Source organism: Caretta caretta, chromosome 6, assembly GCF_965140235.1.
Source record: "Caretta caretta isolate rCarCar2 chromosome 6, rCarCar1.hap1, whole genome shotgun sequence".
NCBI lineage: Eukaryota > Metazoa > Chordata > Testudines > Cheloniidae > Caretta > Caretta caretta.
The window spans coordinates 72,385,203-72,407,650 of record NC_134211.1 but is presented as its reverse complement, the minus strand read 5'-3'; the positions used below and the strand labels follow the sequence as shown (position 1 = coordinate 72,407,650).

The 22,448-nt window shown below is 44.1% G+C and overlaps 1 protein-coding gene across 5 annotated transcripts in view; it reads right to left on the bottom strand.

The window, feature by feature from the left end:
• Window positions 1–22,448, bottom strand: part of FSIP1 (fibrous sheath interacting protein 1) — a 195,352-nt gene that overhangs the window by 126,889 nt on the left and 46,015 nt on the right. For all 5 annotated transcript variants that reach the window (XM_048853119.2, XM_048853124.2, XM_048853125.2 and 2 more), the window contains one exon: window positions 580–717. In XM_048853119.2, the coding sequence (XP_048709076.2) occupies window positions 580–717 (138 nt within the window). The remainder of the gene's footprint in view (window positions 1–579; window positions 718–22,448) is intronic.

Sequence of the window (22,448 nt, the reverse complement as noted above, 5' to 3'; positions counted from 1 at the left end):
CCAACCCCCTGCTCAAAGCAGGACCAATTCCGAGTTAAATCATCCCAGCCAGGGCTTTGTCAAGCCTAACCTTAAAAACCTCTAAGGTTCTACCACCTCCCTAGGTAACGCATTCCAGTGTTTCACCACCCTCTTAGTGAAAAAGTTTTTCCTAATATCCAATCTAAACCTCCCCCACTGCAACTTGAGGTCTTCAGGTACTGTATTGGGCTAGGTAAAGAATTGTCAGTTTTAAAAAAAAAAAATCATATGAATTAAACAAAACTAGATCATAGTGTCAATGTTAGAGCACAATGAATTACTTCAAACATATGTGAAGAAGCTACACTAAATTCTATAAGTTATTAGAAAGTACTTAAAATATTTACTTCTTTATGTGTATATAGTGGTCACTCTTGAAAGGCTTCTTCCATTCTAAAAGAGAGTTTGAGAGATATTCCCTAAATATAAATGGGGAGTATCATTAGAACTGGGAATCTCTCTCAAAACTAGAGAAGCTTATATATTTCTTCTTTTGGGGTTAATTTTATAAGCATATGTAATTATAAACTCCAGCACAGTTTTCAAGTTTAAACTTACAAGATTTCCATCCAGATTTTTCAGCTGTTGATTAATCTCTTTAAGTCGGTTTTGTTGCTCACGTTGCTCACGTGCGTCTTGCAGGACCTTCTCACCTGGAACTGCTTCCAGACTTCTATTTGCATAAGCCAGAGATTCCTGACAAAAGAAAGAGTGGACACGGCTAAAACATCTTAAAATATATGCTTTAAAGCAGAAAAAAAGCTAATTAGATTTTTACAGAAAAAAGTGAGAGAACACGAATATTTATGCATAATTGGTTAGTTTCACATTTTGGTCAATGTATGTTAATAGTATTTAAATATTGAACAGGATTTTTTCCACAGAGTATTAACTAACTCTGTTCAAACTTGTAAAGGAGAAGAACAAACATTCATATTCAAGATTTCCATTCTAAGAGTTTTTCTATAAAAATATTTAACAGTGGAGGGAGGACTTTTCAACAGCCCACAGCAGTGGTCTAAGTCCAGTTGACTTCAGTGGGACCAGTCAGGGCCAGCCAATGCGGAGTACTTTTCAAAATCTCACTTAAAATGTTTCTCTCCGATATGAAGCCTGAGGAAACAGCCTTTGCACAGTGGATCTATGTGCGGACATGAGACACAAAACCCATTCTCTAACCCATAGCCAAGCGGCACACATGCAGCTGGACTGCAACCACTACTACAGAGCAGAGCTGAACAATTTTACAAATATTCCGTAGCCTGGGACCAGATTCTAACATTCTTACACACAGGGAGTATGACCTTAATTACGGAAATCAACTGGACTATTTGCGGGATTAAGGGAATATTCAATGTGAGAAAGACCAGAATGGAATCTACCCAACTGGGAATGCTAAATATTGACAAAATTGCAAATCTACAATTGACAAAAACAGGGTTTACCTTTGGCAACCAAGGATTTAATATAAGAATCCAAGTCATAGAGTAGTCAAAGTAACAGCAAAAAAATTTGCCAAACTCTAATTACCTTTAACCCAAGAGAGTATGCCGAACTATTTAAATAAAATCCTAGTCGAATTAATCACTCTTATTTTCAAAGCAACTCATCCATTCCTGATTAACATATATTCCTCAGTAAAGGAAACTAAGTACTATACTTAACTGGAAAGAAGGACAGTTTTCTAGATTTAATCATTCAGATGAAAACTTCTCAGCATACAGGCTACAGTTTGTAAAAAGTGTGACTGTGTTAAAAACAATATATTTTCTGGTCAAAATGCATATGACAAATAAGTGACTCTAGGACTTTAAACCATAACATCAGTGAATCATGCAATATGGAGTTTATTTCTCAGCATGAGTATTTGAAAGTATCAGAGCTATCACACAATGGCTCCCAGTATCACAATTCCAAGAAATCTCACGCACAGCGGAAGGAGGTATAAGAAGAGTCATCTATAGAAGCGTGGAATCTCCCCAAACTGAGCCAGTTTAACCCTCAATAGGGTGAGCTATCTTCAGCTAAGAGTCTCAACAATGACTATCTAAGGTTAGGTACCTAAATGCATATTTAGCTATCTACATAAGTGGTCTGAAGTCAATAGGCATGCATAATTAACATCTATGCAGATGTTATAATATCAAGAACCTGCACCACTTCTCTCTATTTCTATACATTAAATTCAATGTACCAGTATATCATCTTCATATTTTCAATATGAATGGAGAAGTGGCTCAAGAAACCAATAATAAAGATTAAAAGTTACTACTCTTCAGGCACAGCATTTATTGGGAGTTGATGTAGGGCTTTTTTTCCCCCCACTCATGATTGCAAGGTAAGAAAACTCATTTATTATGGTAAAATAGAAAAGATTGTGACAACTTTACATTTTCTTACAAATTACACCTATTTCTGCAATGAAGTCAAATTTCTAAATCCACCTTTATAATCTGCATACTTACAGAGACAGTGCCAGTTCTATGGGTACCATTCAGTGTGGATTATAGCTGTGATTATAATTTGTTATAGGAAAATAACTAAGTTTATAAGATACATAGAGAGAGACAGAGAACAGAGTTAGTGGTACTGCAAGGTCACTAAATGTTATATTGTATTTCCCATTCATTTGCTTCACTATTATTTTATTTGGGGTTTTGAGTATATGGATGGCAGGTGGATATTTTTATATGAATTTAGACTTCAATGAACAGAGCTCAAATTGCATGTAAAGCCACTAAAATGTTTATCATCTCAATAGGACTTAGCTTTAAAAGGGTAATGATGAGAGAAGCCACACAACTCAAAAGTTACTGGCTCCAAGTTCTTTTTTTCCCCTTGTACATTGTCCTGAACAATGCTTTTTACTGGCCTTGGCCCTGATCCTGCAAACACTTAGACACATGCTTCACTTCATGCTCATAGAATCATAGAATCACAGAATATCAGGGTTGGAAGGGACCTCAGGAGGTCATCTAGTCCAACCCCCTGCTCAAAAGCAGGACCCATCCCCAATTAAATCATCCCAGCCAGGGCTTTGTCAAGCCTGACCTTAAAAACTTCTAAGGAAGGAGATTCCACCACCTCCCTAGGTAACGCATTCCAGTGTTTCACCACCCTCCTAGTGAAAAAGTTTTTCCTAATATCCAATCTAAACCTCCCCCACTGCAACTTGAGACCATTACTCCTTGTCCTGTCCTCTTCCACCACTGAGAATAGTCTAGAACCATCCTCTCTGGAACCACCTCTCAGGTAGTTGAAAGCAGCTATCAAATCCCCCCTCATTCTTCTCTTCCGCAGACTAAACAATCCCAGTTCCCTCAGCCTCTCCTCATAACTCATGTGTTCCAGACCCCTAATCATTTTTGTTGCCCTTCGCTGGACTCTCTCCAATTTATCCACATCCTTCTTGTAGTGTGGGGCCCAAAACTGGACACAGTACTCCAGATGAGGCCTCACCAATGTCAAATAGAGGGGGATGATCACATCCCTCGATCTGCTCGCTGTGCCCCTACTTATACATCCCAAAATGCCATTGGCCTTCTTGGCAACAAGGGCACACTGCTGACTCATATCCAGCTTCTCGTCCACTGTCACCCCTAGGTCCTTTTCCGCAGAACTGCTGCCTAGCCATTCGGTCCCTAGTCTGTAGCTGTGCATTGGGTTCTTCTGTCCTAAGTGCAGGACCCTGCACTTATCCTTATTGAACCTCATCAGATTTCTTTTGGCCCAATCCTCCAATTTGTCTAGGTCCCTCTGTATCTATCCCTCCCCTCCAGCGTATCTACCACTCCTCCCAGTTTAGTATCATCCGCAAATTTGCTGAGAGTGCAATCCACACCATCCTCCAGATCATTTATGAAGATATTGAACAAAACCGGCCCCAGGACCGACCCCTGGGGCACTCCACTTGACACCGAGAAGTCCCACATGCATAAGTGCTTGGAGGAGAAATAATAGCTGTGGAAGGCAACTGTGTCATATTTCCATACTCGCCTCCCTCATTTCACCCCACTATAGTCACTCAACATGTTTGAGTCTTGTTGCTTCTCTGGTATATGCTATATGGTCCTATGAGGAAGAAGGCATATTAGGGTTACCTAAAGCTACTACTTTATCCCCCTCCAAACATCTCTTTAAAAACTCTGCTGTAATGCCTACCAATCCCTGCCAGTTGACAATCACTAGGCAGACAGTGAGCTATGAGCCTATGACTATTTAACATTTCAAAGCTGCTTGTTTCAGTGTTTGCTCGTGGACCCCTTCTCCTCATATCCCAAATCTATTTGTTTCAGCCACTACTCGTTTCTTGTCCTCTGTCAAGATGGTAAAGTCTTTTTACTTCATTTCTGAAAAACGAGTGCATATGGTCTGAATTCTCAAACAGGGCCCCTAGGCACTACCACCGTACAAATAAATAGTGATAATAATGATAAAATTGTAATAAAAAGTCAAATTATTCCAATGCAGTGCGCTTTGTTGGGAACAGTTTCAACAGGAGAGATTAAGAGTTTAACTCTATATATCCCAATGACTAGGGCACACCCCAGGGAGGTGGGAGATGCATGTTCAAGTCTCTGCTCTGAACCAGCAGAGGGGGGATTTGAACCCGGGTCTCCTACATCTTGGGTGAGTGCTCTAACCAATGGGTATTGGACATAAAGGCGGGGGAGTACAACCTCCTCCTCCTCCTGTCTTTTATGCAGGGTATGCATACTCAGGGCACATACACACTCCCACTTAAGAAAAATATAACAATGAAACCATGAGTCAGGGTTACATTAACAATTCTGACATACACCTTACCAGTCAATTTATATGTATACACAAAACAGACATTTCCCCCCCCACTGGCCAGCATCCAAAACAGTCAAATATGTATTCAAACATCATTCAGATGATTACCGAAATGTTTACTGCATCGAAGCTATGATATTTTGAATATTTTAAACAATTGCAAGGGAATTAAATGTGTGTAAATTTGAGAAGTTCTCAGTTGGAGGTAGAACTTATTATCTAGATAGTTCATTAGCGAGACAGATTGAATGGATTGCACGATTTGTTATTGCAGCTTCGTCAAAAAGGAATATAAACACTATGACTATTTCTCTTTAGAATTATTGCTGTGCACCAGCAGCACACACAGAACACAACATTAAACAAAGTTAAGAGCCTGACCCTTTCCGCACTTAAATCAATGGCAAAATGGCCATTGTCTTCAATGAGAGCAAGACTTAACCTCAAGACAAACCATATACCACCAAAAAGCACAAAGATGACCAGGCAACAATGTGGTTACTCAACAACACAGCAGATTTTGACTTTTTATATATGTAATATTAAAGGACTTCAAAACTGGTGGGGATTAACAGTAAGGCTCAGTACAAGAACTACGCTTAGATGGATTTTAAAATTGAGGGATTGGAATTTGCCACATCAGGATGACAACGGCATTTGAGGCATAGAAGGCACCACAATGGAAGAGAAGAAAAATGCAAATGAGATTGTCAGAAAGAACTCAGTAGAAAGTGAGGAATGAGAAATATTGGCAGGAGCAAAATTGTGCAGAACTGTGAAGGTCAAAGCAATCACCTTATAATTTATGTCAGAAGGAAGACAAAGCCAAGGGAGGATTTGAAGAGGAGGAGATGTGGTCAAAGTAGTGGGCAAGCAAGATGATCTCAGTAAGAACAGGTTTAGTTAGACTGCAGGGGTACAATGTGGAAGGCAAAAAGGTAGAGCATACAATAATCTGAATTATGGATTAATAAAGCCTGAAAAGGGATTTTAACTTCAGAGATGAAGAAAGGACAGAATTTAGAATTGTTATACTAGAAAAAGATAAAGTATCTGGCAAGGGTATGGATATAATATGGGGGGTAGGGAGAAGTGAGGAAGTGGAGAAAAAAGAATGTTACCAAAAGGTAATGAGCTGAGTAACAGTGAAGATGGAAAAGATGACAAACCAAGATGACCACCATTTCCCAAATACTGCACTCTTTACTCTGACAAAGACACCTGATAAAATAAATTTGTGCCCTGCAATTATCTTGGGGCACAAACACTTCTAAACAGCATCCATTACTTAGAGTATAGGTACCTGCTCATCTAATCCATCACGTTGGTGTGGATGCTAGGAGCACACGCTGCCAGAGGGTTCTTTAATGACAACATGAGCTCCCTAAGCAATCTTTTGCTCTTTTGACAAGTTACTTATATAATTCATCTGGTTATTGTAGCTGACTGCTGTGGCTAAGAAGTCCAATTTTTCTAATGAAATAAGCCCCTATCAAAGATAAATGCAGAGCCAACAGGTTTACTATGACTGCCTTCATATCATAATTAGGACTCCGTATCTGTCACTGAAGTTGTGGAAGTCACGAATTCCATGACATTCTGCAACCTCCGTGACTTCTGCAGGGGCCAGGGTGGCTAGCCCCACGGCCACCCAAGCAGCTGGCTCTGGGGCTAGCAGTTCATGTGGCCCTGAGGACAGCCACACCAGCTGCTGCTCCGGCAGCCCCCAGCAGCGGTCCTGGGTTGGCTGGAGCAGCCGCGGTCCCTGGCCCCGGCCAGCGGTCCCCAGCCAGCTGGCTAGAGCAGTGGCAGTGATCCCCAGCTGGCTGGCTGGAACAGCCACAGTCCGGGGCAGCTGCCTCCAGCCACCTGGAGCAGCTGCCATCAACGGTCTCAGGCAGCAGTCCCTGGCTGGCCAGAGCAGCCACAGTCCCAGGCAGTGGTCCCTAGGCAGCTGGCCAAAGCAGCCATGGGCCACAGCCCCTGGCAGCTGGTGCCACTGGCCCCAGGAGCCCACCCCCCCAGCAGCAGTCGCCCGCTGCCACCTCTCAGGAACACGCCCCCCACGGTTCTCCAGAGCCCCACCCACAAGATTTAATCACAGGTATTCGTAGTACAAGTCATGGACAGATCACAGGCTATGAATTTTTGTTTATTGTCCATGACCTGTCCATGACTTTTACTAAAAATACCCATGACTAAATTGTAGCCTTAATCATAATCAAGCATGCAGATGTTCTAAGGCTCTCTTTGTTCACTGATCCTGGGTTTATGTTATTTCCAGATGAGTTTTACAGTTCTTCAAGTTGGCATTTGTAGTCACTATACCAACTCTGCATCCTGTTGTCCCAACCTAGCAAATAGGCAATAGTGCGTCTTTGGTTAACAAGGTCAGACAATTTATTCTACCCTATGAATCTTACGTGTCCTATCCCATTTTTTCAAAATTGTATTAAACTGAATAGATATTTTTAAGGAACACAAAACAAATTAAGAGACAGGCATTTGTAAAAACATTTTATTAAGATGGCATAAGGAGAAATGCTTCAGATAGAAATAAAGTTTTCATGAGAACCATTACTAAGTAAAAAAGAATACTAACCATGGAAAAGCATTCTGGATCCAACTGGACTGATTGCAAAGAGATTAATAAAGTACACTTCTGTAATACCCAAACTGCAGTACTGTAGGCTTAAAGCCAGTTGTTAAAGATTTCAGAAACAAAGTCACAGCGTTAATTCCTAGAACCTGAAAATATAGCTAGAAGCAACAAGAAGTAGGTCTCTCCAGGAGCTTATGGTAATTAAATGTTTGTACATCACACAATTTTATTTGAGGAATCTACTTAGAAAGTACTATCAAATACAACTCTTGGCAGAAAAAAATTGACAGATTTATTACACACACTGGAAGCTAAATTTCTTAAATTAGTGATAGTATTCTAAATGGAAACAAAAACAGATGATTTAGAAATGACAAGGATGTTCTTTTCTGTATTCATCATCATGACTACACTATTCTTTCTTCAGAGACTATGGGTAATATTCTTGCCCCAATGAAGCAAATGGGAGTTTTGCCATTGACTTCAGTGAAGCCAGGATTTCACCTCATTAGTCAACTTCATCTTCAAAAGGAGTTGCACCCATGTCAAAAGAATTTAGACTTTGTGCTGCACTGAATTAAGCTACATGGCAGGAATTCTATCACAGGCTTACAGACACTGTTTATAAATTTGTTGCTCTTCACTGTAAAAAAAAAAAAAACACACAACCCCAAAACGCAATGCTCCCTCACACAGCACATTTCCTACATTTCTGTAAGCTGTTTTACCCATGAAGCCCAGAGCCCTGTACCCCAAGCAGGGCTGAAGCCTGGAACCCCGAGCGGGGCTACAGGCCTAAGCCCCACAAGGCTGGAAGTAAAGGATCAGAATTTTGTTTTTTTTTGGGGGGCGGGGGGGATCACAATTTTTTTAAAGTCCAAATGGGATCACCAGCACAAAAAGTTTGAGAAACACTGCTCTAAAGTTTTAAATTGTTTTATTTTTGAGTGAAGTTATGTAAAAAAAAAAAATCTTCATTTGTAAATTGCACTTTCACCATAAAGATGTTGCACTATAGTACTTTTATGAGGTGAATTTAAATCAGGGGTCCCCAACGCGGTGCCCTCGGGAGCCATGGCACCCACCGGGGCATTTTTGTGCCCCCTCAGGACACCCTGCCTCCAAAATATTGTTGCCGAGCATTGCCGTTTCTCGGCGGCGACGCTCCTTAACCGCCGGCGGCATTTCGGCGGCGGGGTGTGCGGCGCCCGCCACAGTCTTCTGGGAATAGCAATATGCTATTCCCACAAGAAAGGTTGTGGACCACTGATTTAAATACTTTCTTTTGTTTATCTTTTTTACAGTGCAAATATTTGTAATAAAAATAATATAAAGTGAGTCCTGTACACTTGGTATTCTGTTTTGTAACTGTAATCAATATATTTCAAAACGTAGAAAACATCACAAATATTTAAATAAATGGTATTCTATTATTGTTTAACAGTACAATTAAAACTGCAATCAATCACAATTTTTTTTTTATTCTTACAATTAATTTTTTTTAATTGCTTGACAGTCCTAGTTCAAATCCCTGCTCCAAAGCAGACCCACTGGGGATTTGATACTGGGCCTCCCACAGCCTGAGTGAGTGCCCTAATCACTGGGTTATAAGGGGGAGTAACACCTCTTCATTTTCTGTGCAAAAGGACTGATCTGGCTTAGATCCCTAACTCCAGGAGAGCTTGTGGAGATAAGTGCCTCCTGTTGCATAGCCTTGGACACTTAATTCCCGTACTTAGGCCATACTTCTCTTCTCAGCATTTCATGCTGGCTAGCTGAGACGGCTCCTTGCTCAGTGTGATGGATTTTGTGAATCCCATTTGTAGACCCCTGACACTCCACATACATTGTATAAGGAGCCTGAGTGGCTAACTCTGGGCTGAAGATTCCACTGGGAAGCCAGTACCTAAAGTTAGGCACTACAGCAATAAGCCTATATTGTGGATCTAGCCAAATAATAGTTCCAGAGAGAATATATGCTAGAGCAGTGATACTCAAACCTTAGTGGTTCAGGAGCAAAATTAGCAATCAGCATTACCCAAGAGAGTCACAATAGTGTGAATTCATTGTTTCATTTACTATAGTACTATATATTCATATTTAAACAGTAGGACAGAGGAAATATTTAGTGATATATATATATATATACACACACAGAGTAGCGGGGCAGCGACTCACCCCTGCGGCGCCTCCTGCTGGTCGTCCAGGGAATTAGCATTTCCAGCCTCCGGATTGCCCTCTGCAGGCCAGTGTCCCGCTTGCTGCTGGGCCCTGAGTCCCAGCGTGGTGCTGCCCCCTGGCAGTACCCCCACAGATCTGGGTCTCTCCCCCCCCAGGGAACCCCAACCTCTATCCCCACCTTGCCTCAGTCTTTGGCTACTGCCAGTCACCAGCTAGCCCCCGCTCCATGAGGCAGACTGCAGTATAATTGCCACTCATCATCAGCAAGGAGGGTCTGGACCTGCTGCTTCTGCTTACCCTTGGGCTACCCTCTGCAACCGCAGTACCCTTCTCCTAGGCCTTCATCAAGGCCTGCAGCCTGGGGGTTTCTCAGTCCAGAGCTAGCTCCTCTGGCCTTTCCCCAGCTCTGCTCCACTGGTAGGCCTTCTACAAGGCCTGCAGCCTGGGGTTTTTCCAAGCCAGAGGTCCCCAGCTCCGCTCCACTTTAGGTACCCTGCTCAGCTCCCAGCAATCAGGCCCCTCCCTCTCAACATCTAGAGAAAGAGTGTCTCCTCCTAGCCCAGGGCCCTCTTATAAAGGCCACCTGGGGCCTGACTGGGGCATGGCTGCAGATGTTGCTGTTTTCCCAATCAGCTGAGGCTTGCTGCTTTCCCTAGCAGCAGTCCTCTCACAGCCTTTGCCCTCTCCTAGGGCTGATTTCAAGCCCTTTGGGGCAGGAGCGGATGACCACCCTGCCACAACATATATTATTCTCACAGCAAATAAGATAATACCCTAGTGCAAGTTGATAACTTATTCGATTAATAACATAGTAAAGCATCCTGACTGATTAATAACTTACACTGGGTAGGTTTCAGAGTAGCAGCCATGTTAGTCTGTATCCATAAAAAGAAAAGGAGTACTTGTGGCACCTTAGAGACTAACAAATTTATTAGAGCATAAGCTTTCGTGAGCTACAGCTCCAAATTTATTAGAGCATAAGCTTTCGTGAGCTACGGCTCCGATGAAGTGAGCTGTAGCTCACGAAAGCTTATGCTCTAATAAATTTGTTAGTCTCTAAGGTGCCACAAGTACTCCTTTTCTTTTTACATTGGGTAATAATTAAGTAACACAGTGTTTTGATACCCAGTGCTGCAAAATGTTGCAGGAGACACATTAAAGAGCCACTTTCAGCTCACAAACCACAGTCTGAGTATCACTGTGCTATAGTAGGCTGAATAGCTCTGCCAAAAACAGCTCTCTGAGTTGCAGGGGCCCAGATGCCAGAGTGTCTCTCCATTACTCTAGGGCATGCCACAGAAGCCAACCTCCCTCCTGCAGCTCTCTCAGCTCTGTATAGGAATCACCTGACCCCCTTCCCATCTGGTCTGATAATTGAATGTGGCTGGTTGTCCCCAGATGCCCAGCCTTAAAGGGGCAGACTACCTTGTTACACAATTACAGCTTCCCATTTTTAATTGAGGATGGAGTGGGGAGCCAAAAAGATACTACATGCTTTTTCAAAGTGTCATGGAAGTATATTAACAGTTACATATAGTGAGATGCAGGCTGCACAGGAAAGACAACTACATAGAAAGAGCTTGCAGTTCAGCTATAAAGTACAGTTTGGGGAGAAGTTAAATCAAAATACCAGATGCTTGAAAATGTTCCAAATTATCACACACCTTAGTCACAACATAATTTGGCCAGAATACTTGGTGCAAGACGAACTGTTCCCCAAAATGATCTTAGGAAGTACTTATGCTAGTTTAGGTTTCTGGAAATAAATAAAGTAAGGGATTTATTTTGTTAGAAAAACAGGAAATGCCATGAAAAAACTGAAAAAGGTATCAGAGGATACTCCAGTTTGCTCTGAAGAAGGATCAGTTGCTCTAGTTATTTTGTTTTAGAAGCTCACAGAAACCTCAAAAGCACAGATGTTCTTTGTACCCATAGTAATTAAAAATATATCAATGCAGGAAAAAGAGAATGAAATGCAATGGAGAGAACTAGATTAATATATAAATATAGTCCTAAACAATGCTATATCCTGAAATATTTTAGTATAACCTCTCAGTTGTCAAATATTTATAACCCTAGTTAAATTTAGTATTTTTTATATTAAATGACAGCATCTAATAGGGCTCATACTTTATTTTGACATCCTACATATTGAAATCATATCTTAGTTCTACCAACAAAATCCTCTTCTTAAAAACTGACATAGAGTAGCATTTGGGACAATCTCCAGTTACAGGAAATTGTTATACTTCGGGGGGGTGGGGGGTAGGCCACGGGTTGTCCACCTGAAAATCTAACTTAGCAAAAGAGAATCCTCTGAAAAATGTTTTACTTGGTGCTTTAAAAACAAAAAAACACAACACAACACTTCTCTGAACATCCAGTTGCAAGGTGCACGGTCCCAGGCCCCACTACGCTCCAGGCATCATTCTGAAGTGGTCACACAGAAATGAGCCTCCAGCTGGGACACAAACAAAATGGATCTTTCCCTGCCCCTTAGCAAGATATTTGTTAGCACGAGGGAAAGCCCAATGGGTGGGAGACAGGTGATGTAGATTCAATACTTCTACTCACTTGTGCAAATAATTCTGTAGTATTTTTAGTAAAATAATTGTGTGCCATTCATAATCCCCATTATAGAGACAGACCTTTATCCTCCTACTTTAGGAGGGAGGCAAGTCTCAGCCCCACCCCCCATTTTACAGAAAAAATAACTGGAAGGTTAATAACAAGGTGGTTTCTGGCTCAGCTGGGACTAGAGTCCCCGGGTGAAATCTTGGGCCCATTGAAGTAAAAGGGAGTTCTGACAGAAACTTCAAGGGAGGCCAAGTTTTCACCCTAAGTCTCTAATATGACAACTCATCCACTTAGCCACACAGCCTCTCAGAAAGAATTTGTCAAATCTCTGTGCTTAGCCTGGGGGTCTGTAACATGAGGTAGTTCCTGCATGTGTAACTCATTGTTTCAATATGTTACACATCCCCCCTTTACTGTCTGGCCCACAGAGGATAACAGCCTACTATTGCTGCTAACTGATGGAGGTTAGTCCTTTAGCTCAAGTAGTAGAGATCTGTACTGAGTTTGAACCTTGCTATAATGCATGCAGAGAGTCAGTACAGAGTTGACCTCAGATGCTTGGAATTAGACCTCCTAACTGTATATAACTCACAGACTCAGTATATTTCATTTCCCCCCTACTGTGGCTGGTCCACAGAGGAGGATAGCCTACTACTGCTGCTAGCTAACAGAAATATTGAACAGCTGCCTCATACACTAAGTACCAGCCTTGTTGTGCACTAAACCAGGCAAGGGTTCTGAGGAAAAAATAGGTGACTATGTAATTAAGTACAGTATCGAGTCATACATAGAAGGGGACAGAATTAAAGTTGCAAGCATTTCCTAACATTTAAACTTTGCAACCTTATTATTATTTTAATACAGTTTTGTATTAATTTTACATAATTATACATATCATAGGTGGATGTGAGATTCATTTAATAACTGAAGACGATAAAAAACAGTTACTGACCTTCTTGCAACTGTTGTTCTTCAAGACGTGTTGCTCATATCCATTCCAATTCGGTGTGCGTGTGCACTGCATGCACAATAGCCAGAAGATTTTTCCCCTAGCAGTATTCATAGAGTCAGCCTGGGCACCCCCAGGGGTCTCGCCTTCATGGCGCTCCATATAGGGCCCTGCCGACCTGCCACCCCCTCAGTTCCCTCTTGCCGGCTACTCTGATGAGGGGAAGGAGGGTTGGTATTGGAATGGAGATGAGCAACACATCTCAAAGAACAACAGTTACAAGGAAGTCAGTAACCATTTTTTCTTCTTCTAGTGATTGCTCATGTCAATTCCAATTAGGTGATTTCCAAGCCTAAATTTGGAGGCAGGGTCAGAGCTTAAATGTTTGCTAACTGAAGCACCGCTCTACCAACCAAAGGCTGCATCGTCTCTGGCCTGCTGGGTAACGGCATAATGCGATGGGAATGTATGAATGGAGGACCACGTCGCCGCTCTGCATATTTCCTGGGTTGGAATGTGTGCCTGTTGCTGACAAAACCTGTGCCCTGGTGGAGTGCGCTGTGAGCGGAGTGGCAGCTATCTTCGCCAGGTCGTAGCATTCCCAGATGAAGTACATGATCCATGACGAAATCCTTTGGGAGGAGACTGGAAGTCCTTTCATTCTGTCCGCTACCATGATTAACAACTGAATGGAATTCTGGAATGGATTGGTTTACTCAATGTAAAAGGCTAACGCCTGGCGAATGTCCAGTGAATGAAGTTTTTGTTCCCTGCTGCTTGACTGTGCCTTAGAGTAGAAAAATGGGAGAAAAACGTCCTGGTTGACATGAAACTGGGAGACAACCTTATGGAGGAACGCTGGAGGTGTAGAAGGTAGTCCAGTATAAGGGGTATGGACATGATCAGAGACGGATGATGTTGTGCCAACCAGATTGAAAATCTCTTCCATTTGGCCAGTTTCCTACTGCCAAGGAATACTTGTCTCACAGGGTCCAAACAGGAGAGCTCCATCAGGTTCAGCCATGGAGCTTCCATGACCTGGGGTGCAACAACTCAAGGTTCAGGTGCTGCAGACTGCCATGATCCTGAGTTAACAAGTCCGGGAAGAGTGCTAAGGTGATCAGGGCTTCCACAGACATTTCGAGGAGGGGTGTGTACCACTGTTGGCAGGGCCAAGCTGGAGCTATTAATATCACCGACGCTTCATCCCTTCGTACTTTGAGGAGTACCTTGTGAACAAGAGGAATGGGAGGGAACGCATATAAGAGGTAGTCCCCCCATGGGAAAGGAATGCATCTGCGATGGGAGCCTGGGCTGTGATTCAGTAAGGAGCAAAACTGCTGACACTTCCTGTTGCGTCGCATGTACAAGTGGCCACGTGTCCTAGGAGTTTCAGGCAGTTTCAGGCAATTCCTTGCTCTGATGGTAGGGAACTGCCTGAGAGTTCGAATGATATCACCTAGGGCCTGGAATCTCGCTTCCAGGAGGTATCCCCTGACCTGTGTCGAGTCCAGTACCGCCCCTATAAATTCTATCCTATGAACCGGGGACAGCGTTGATTTTCCCATGTTCAAGAGAACGCCCAGTTTGTCAAACGTTGTTCTTATGAAGTCCACTTGTGCCTCCACCTGAACCCTGAAGTGGTCCTTGGTGAGCCAGTCGTCGAGGTACTCAAACACCTGTACCTGCCGCCTGTGCAAGAACGCGGCCACAACTGCCATGCACTTGGTAAGTACTCAAGGTGCCACTGACAGGCCGAAAAGGAAGACTGTGAACTGGTAATGGGTGTGGATGACCACAAAACTGAGGTACCTTCTGTGGGACAGTGTGATCACTATGTGAAAATACGCGTCCTTCAAGTCGAAGGTGGCATACCAGTCCCCTGGATCCCAGGAAGGGATAACGGAGGCCAAAGAGACCATGCGGAACTTCAGTTTCTTCATAAAGCTGTTGACATCTCACAGGTCTAGGATGGGCCTGAGGCTGCCTTTGGCATTTGGTATTAGGAAATACAGGGATTAGAAGCCTTTGCCCTTCAGCTCCACTGCCCACAGCAACAGAAGCGATTTCACCTCCTGCACGAGGAGTTGCTCATGAGAAGGGTGCCTGAAGAGGGATGGGGAAGGGCAGGGGGGCAGAGAATTAGAGGGAGTATCCCCTCTCTACCGTGCGGAGCACCCAATGGTCCAATATGATACAGGCCCACACAAGGTAGAAAGGGGATAGTTGGGATGAAAAGGTAAGGTGGGATAGATCCAGTTGTGGCACTAGTACATCATCCTCGAGCGCACCTTCAAAAGGCCTGCTTCTGGCCCAAAGACGGCCTGGACTGGCCAGAGCCCCGGCCTCAGGATGTGTGCAGTCTTTTCCTGCCGCTTCTGTTTCTCCTCCGAGAACCGTCCTGCTGGGTCTGCGGTTGGTAGAATTGTGGGGGAAGCTGTGACCAGAAATGCTTCCACTGAGTCACGGGAGTATGGAGATCCCAGGGACTTGAGGGTGGCCCTCGAGTCCTTTAAACTGTGGAGTCTTTTATCCGTTTTCTCCGAGAAGAGGGCCAAACCCTCGAAAGGGAGGTCTTGTATGGTCTGCTGGACTTCGTAAGGAAGACCAGAGACCTGAAGCCAGGAGCTCCTCCTCATGGCCACCCCTGTAGCCATGTGCTCCATCCAGAGCCACCTGCAGGGAGGCCCAGGCGATGAGTTTGCCCTCCTCTACCAGCACAGAGAATTCTGTGTGGGAGTCCTGGGGCAGCAGCTCAGCAAATCTGACCACCGCGCTGCAGGTGTTGAAAGAGAACCTACTTATGATGGCCTGTTGGTTTGAGATGCGAAGCTGCAATCCCCCCACTGAACAATCCTGTTTTTTTGGGGAGGGTCCCTGGTAGCCCTGGCACTCGTGCTGCTTGGCTACATCCACGACCAAGGAATCTGGTGTGGGGTGGGTATACAGACGTTCGTAACCCTTGGAGGCGACGAAATGCCTCCTTTTGTTCCTCTCAGCTGTAGGGGGCAAGGAGGCCAGAGTTTCCCATAAGGTTTTTGTGGTCTTGCTGATTGTTTTTATCAGCAGTAGGGCAATACAGGAGGGCCAGAGTGGGCGAGGATGTCTACCATGGAGTCCAGAGTAGCAGCCATGTTAGTCTGTATTCACAAAAAGAAAAGGAGTACTTGTGGCACCTTATGCTCAAGTAAATTTGTTAGTCTCTAAGGTGCCACAAGTACTCCTTTTCTTTTTACCATGGGGTCGGCATCCTCCACCACTTCCTCTGCCTGGATCCCCAGGTTCTGGGCCACACGCCACAGTAACTGCTGCAGGACCCTGCTATCCTCCAGGGCTGGGGCCGTTGATGTGCCCGCCACGGAGTCGGCCAGGGAGGACAAAGAGGAGAACCCTGGGAGACAGGCCTGCTCCCTCCCCTCGGCGCCGAGGGGGTCACGCGGTGTCCGGTGCTCCCAAGCCGCTGTTCCCACTGTCGGTGGTGCTGGAACCGCCAGTGCTGAGGTTGCCGGGCCCACTATTGACGATGCCGCTGACAGCAGTACCGAAGCTGGCGGTGTAGGTGTTGACATTGATAGAGCCAGGGCGACAGAAGCAGGTGTCACTATCGCCCATGCCCTCAGTGCCAATGGTGCCGGTGGCCCGAAGGACGCCACCACCACTGACACTGATCTGGACCACAATCCATAGCTCCAACCCTGGCTCTGATCATAAGCCCTGGGTGTCCAGAAGGGCCACTGCGCTGGGGGTTGCTACTTGCCCGACCATGGTGCCGGACAGGGCTGCCAGTTGCGCCGGGACCTGGACCTTCTGCTTCTGGTCATATCAGAGCAATAGGATTCTGCCTCCAAGGTCTCAGAGTACAAAGACCATGGAGGAGTGGTGCTGGCGAGTGATGCTCGGGACTGGGGGACCAGTGTGGCTCCCCATGCCACAGAGTGGTGTGCAGGGGATGGAGAGTGGCATGTCATCATCACCAGCTTGCCCCTTCATGGTATCAGGGGTCGGGCAGTCACCAGCGACGTATCTCTCCTCGGAAGCAAGGACAGTGCCGTCAGCCTCATGAGGTCCTGTGCCGCCTCGAATGCCTCTGGCATGGAGGGGAGTTCAAGCTCTCAGCCGTGCCAGCCTGGAGAGTGGTGAGGGCTCGGATTCAACTGAACCCCCACAGGGGCAAGAGTCAACATGACCCTTGGAGGCGGTGGGGCCAAGGTGATGTGGCCCAACTCAGGTCTCCCTGCAGCAGGCTCCTTCAGCTTGGTTGGAGAAAATCAATCCCTCTCAGGCCTCCTTTTCTTTTGTGGCACCGGGAATTGGGACCAGTGCCTCCCAGTAGTCTGTAGGCGGAGTTGTGGTGATGCCGAGCGTCTCTTGAGGAGTCCTTCCTCAGCCCCTGCTCGTGCATCGATTATGCCGGTGCACTCCTCACTAAGTAGGAGGTGCTCGTGGTGGGATCTGCTGACCCGGGGTCGGATTGCAGGCGGAGCAGAGCCTCCATGAGGAGATCTTAAGCTGCTTCTCCCTGTCCTTAAGGGTTCTGGGACAAAACCCCCAGCAGATTTTGCAGCGGTGCTTCTGATGATTCTCCACCAAACACTCCAAACAAGAAGTGTGTGGGTCACTCCTGGCCATAGACTTGCCACAGTCCTCGCAGGGTTTAAACCATAGAACTGAGGGGGTAGCAGGTCGGCTGAATTTTTTTGGGGGGGAAGCGGGAGGGGAGTTTCTTCCAAAAGGGTTCAGCCATCTCAGAGAATGAGGTTATGAGAAAATATGTTGTTTTCAACATTAAAAGAAATCCTGATGATCTTTCCTTTCAGAAGCTCTAGCGCCCTCATACTTTGGAGCAGGACATGAAATTTGGCAAGTGGGAGGGGTGGCGGTCTTTGTGTCCGAAGATGTGCCTATTGCAGCTCCAGTGAAAATCTGCCAAATGTGGTCATACTGTAAGCCACTGAAAAATCTCAGTTGGCAGTCAGTAGAGACTTTAAAAAGTTTTAACAGCTGAAACCTCCAAAGATTCCATCCAGCTGCTCACAGCTCCTACTGTTAACCAGACAGTGCATGCACCATTCACACAGAGCAACTGACCATGCTCCAAATTCTCAGAGCTCCTACGTATGACAGGACTACACATATGCCATCCCCACAGAGCAACGGAGCAGGGCTGCACGGACAAAGCGAGACTTTCCCTGTAATTGCTGCTGGTCTCGGTTGGACTAGACACCAGAACTGAGAGCAGAGAACCTCTCTCTTCTCTGCTCTCAAATGATCCCTCTCCTCGTACCCAGCAACGTAGAGGAGACCACCTGACTTAAATGCAACAGGGAAGGGAGGGAGTAGATAAGAATAAGGAGCCCACTGAGACTGGAATTGGGGGACAGGGAGAGAAGGAGACTGGAACTGGTTGGGTACAAATACTGGGAGCCAAAGTGGGTGGAACTGGAGTGGAGGAGGAGCAGAGACAGATCTGTTTATGTGAGGTGGGGGGACTGGGACTAGTTAGGCAAAACCACTGGGACAAGAAGCCAGAGAGGGAGTGGGGGGGGGGGACTGAAATTGGATAAGAAGCCAGTGAGGGGAGGCTGCAAGCCAACCAAGAGGGAACAAACAGGAGTGGGACATATCAAAGAGCTTGGAAGTGGAAAGATTGGCTGGGCAAGAAGACTAGGCAGAAGGAGGCAGGGCAGGAAAGGAACTGGGACTGGCTGGGCAGGGAACTGGGATGAGAAGCTGGAGGAGTGGATAGGCAGAGACAGAGTAGGCAGAGTAGGATAGGCAGAGACATGACTGAGCCAGGGACAGGTTGGAGGGGATGGGGTGTAAGGGGAACGGGCAGAAGGGTCTGTGACCATTATAGAACACTCCCCTACAGAGCCTGTAATGGAACCCAGGTTTCTTGAGTCTTATTATTCCTCTGCTGTCTGTAAGTATCTGTGAAATCCACTCACAAAGTACATCTCACCCCCTTCTAGTAGTTGTCTGCTTAAAGAATGACAATCTACTACTACTAGTACTACCACCACCACCAGTTACTCCCTCAGTTCAAGTGGTAGATGTCTGTGCAGTGGATCTAAATTTTCTAACTCTGATGATTAACTGTGTGGGTGTCAATATGTGACATACCCAAAGCTAGTTTTTTTGAGTTTGTTTTTAATAAACCAAGGAAGTTATACACACGAAAACTACAGTTAAAGGTTGCCTGTGCAACCTTCATTCTGCTCCCTTGTGCATATTCATTATCATACAGCTATTAATTACATGATCACATACTATTTTTTCCACAGGACCCCTGCTTCATTCAGTGCACAGGATGGAAGGTGCTCACTTAATAAGCAGCTATTCAGTATTTCGCTTCAATCTCATTCTTTCAAATGTGTGGTGCAATGTCTTATTTACTGCACACTATTCAAATCCTGTAACATAGAATTATTAATTTTCTCCTGGGTTTTCTATCGTGCTCATACCTATAGTATCAGAGTGCTTTACAAACATTAATTCTCAAAGCAACCTTGCAAGACAAGGGGCGGGGGTATTATTCCCATTTTATGAATGAGGCACAGAGAGATTAAGGTCACTAGTTCCCACTAATTTTAGGTGCCCAATTTGAGATACTTTGGTCCTGATTTTTCAGAACACTTAGCATTATACATCACTTTATACATTCAAAGCACAGTTCCCACTGATTTCAGCTGCCATGGTGAGTGCTCGGCATTTTTGTAAGTCCAATGCCAGGGTCTCACTTTGGGCACCCAGAAGATGAGGAACACACAATTAGTGACCACCTGTGAAAAAAGTGGTTTACATGACTTGCCTACCATCACATAAGAACTCTGAGACAAAGGTAGGGATAAAATCTAAATCTCCAGGGCAGCATTCAACTGCTTTAATCATGAAACTACGCATTCTCTTCCCACAATCCCATGCCTCCTTCACGAATCACTTAACTGCTGCAACAAATGAGGCAGAGGTTCTACAAACAATCAGATAACTTCAACCCTGAGTCATCCCCAAAGCAGGTCCATTCTGTGCAGTGATGGAGGCAGGCATTTTGTGGAAAACATAGCATGCAATCATGTAATTAAAGACATAATGCAGAAATGCCAAAGGAAGCTAAATTAAGGTTACACGGGCAACTTCAATTCTAGCATTTCCTAACTTTTGAATGCTTGACTTTAGAACCTTAATGTTATTTTACCATAGTTTTTGTGTTTCTAATATTAATATAAATTGAAAGCTTACTTTGAGTGATTACTACTAACTGTAGCTCATCTACCAAATGATGGTTTGTGGAAGGCAAGTGCTAAAAGAAGGTGTGTTTTTTTCCTGATTCATTCCTTATTTTCCCTTTTTTGGTAACTTTTTTTTTTAGGCACTTTATATTTGCTTAGCCTTTGGATGAAGATGAAGCATGCAAAACACCATAGCTCCATGCCCTTGCATGTATTACTGGTTACCTAACCTCATATCATTTACACTTATACTCCTATAAATCTTCGGAAGTACAATCGGTGAAAGAGATGCTCTTATAATGGGGCACATTATATCTGGTGTGGAGCAGATCTGTCACAATTAAAATTTATAAATCAAGTTATTCCTTCTAAAAGTTCAACACAGTGATTACAGGAAAGGGAAAATCCCCAGAGCATTCAACAGGAAACACTTGGGTGCCTTACAAAGCAACTAAAAGACAGTGTCCCTAGAGTGTACAACCTAAATACAATATGACAAACATAAGGGTTACACAGAAAATAGGAAGAAGGGAAAGGAGAAGCAAGGATGGACATGGGTGACAGGTTCTGTTTCCTTTATTGTTTAGTTACCTTTCTTCTGCCTCACTTCTGTAGGAAACATGGCAAAAATGAGTTTTTAACGAGAGATTTCAGTGACTTCAGGGATGTTGGTTGATGAACTTGAGAAAGCATTCCAAAAATAAGGGACAAGAGGGAGGCTCTGTCACAGAACTAAATAAAGGAGGTATCAAGGCTGAAATCGCTGATGGAGCAGAGGAAAAGCAAAAGGAGACCAACTCAGTGATTAAAAAAGGGTTATGTGATAAGGCCTTGAAGGCAAGTACGAGAAGTTTGAATTACAGTGGAGTGGCTCAGAGGAGACATCATCTTGAAGCAACAGACAAGAAAGGCTTTTGGCAGCAGCAATTTGAATGAAGAAGAGGAGCAATTTGAATGAAGAAGAGGTTAGTACTGAAACATCCAAGATGAAGAGACTGCAGTAGTTGAGGCAGGAGATGATAAGGCTTTGGACAAATCAAAAAGGGTGGATTTTAGAACCATTGTGGAAGAAAAAGTTACAGGACCTTGCCCTTGTTACAGGACTTTTGGGAGAGGAAGGACAAAAGCTTTCTCTTAGTCTTTTGCTCTTCATAGAATACTCCTGCAGTTTTCCAAGGTCAGCTTTATTCTGAAGTCCACACCAAAAACAGAACTCTCTCTGAAGTTGGCTTTTCTAACTCTCTTCTGTAGATGTGAAAAGATTCCCTAGTGTTCAGAGGTAATAAGGATTACTTGTTGCCCTTATCTCTTTCATAAAAAGTAACTATCAAAAAGGCACTTGAAAAGGATTCTGCTGGTGTTAGGCTGCAGAAGGTCAAGGCTTCATTCAGGTGTGAGACAGTGAGAGTATATTCAGGATTATATACGTATAGGAATTACAGTTTCAGAACAGGTTTCAGAGTAGCAGCCGTGTTAGTCTGTATCCGCAAAAAGAAAAGGAGTACTTGTGGCACCTTAGAGACGAACCAATTTATTTGAGCATAAGCTTTCGAGAGCTACAGCTCACTTCATCGGATGCATCGATGAAGTGAGATGTAGCTCACGAAAGCTTATGCTCAAATAAATTGGTTCGTCTCTAAGGTGCCACAAGTACTCCTTTTCTTTTTGCAGTTTGAGAACAATTATCTGGGTACCAATTGGTTAACACAAAGTTTAGCCAAAACCCATGACACTTAAATAGAGAATATAAAAGGATGCTGGACTGAATTAATAAAGAAGTCCTTTTAAAGAGTTCAATTGTTAGGTACATTTCATCCAAATGGCTCTCTCATTAGAAAGAATATTTGCGTAAAAACAAAGATACCATACAAAACCTTGCAAATAATTTCCTAAATAGGATGTCAAAAAAAGCAACCCACCTTTATGTACTTCAAAACTGCCAGTATGGTCAATTTGTAATCAGTGGTATGGAATATTTATTTATGGAATTAATACATTTTATAGTTCTTTAGTTTTTATAACATACCTAAAAGGTAATAAAATGTTTTTAAACTTTCTAAAAACCATATAAGCACAGTATTTCAGATGTGTT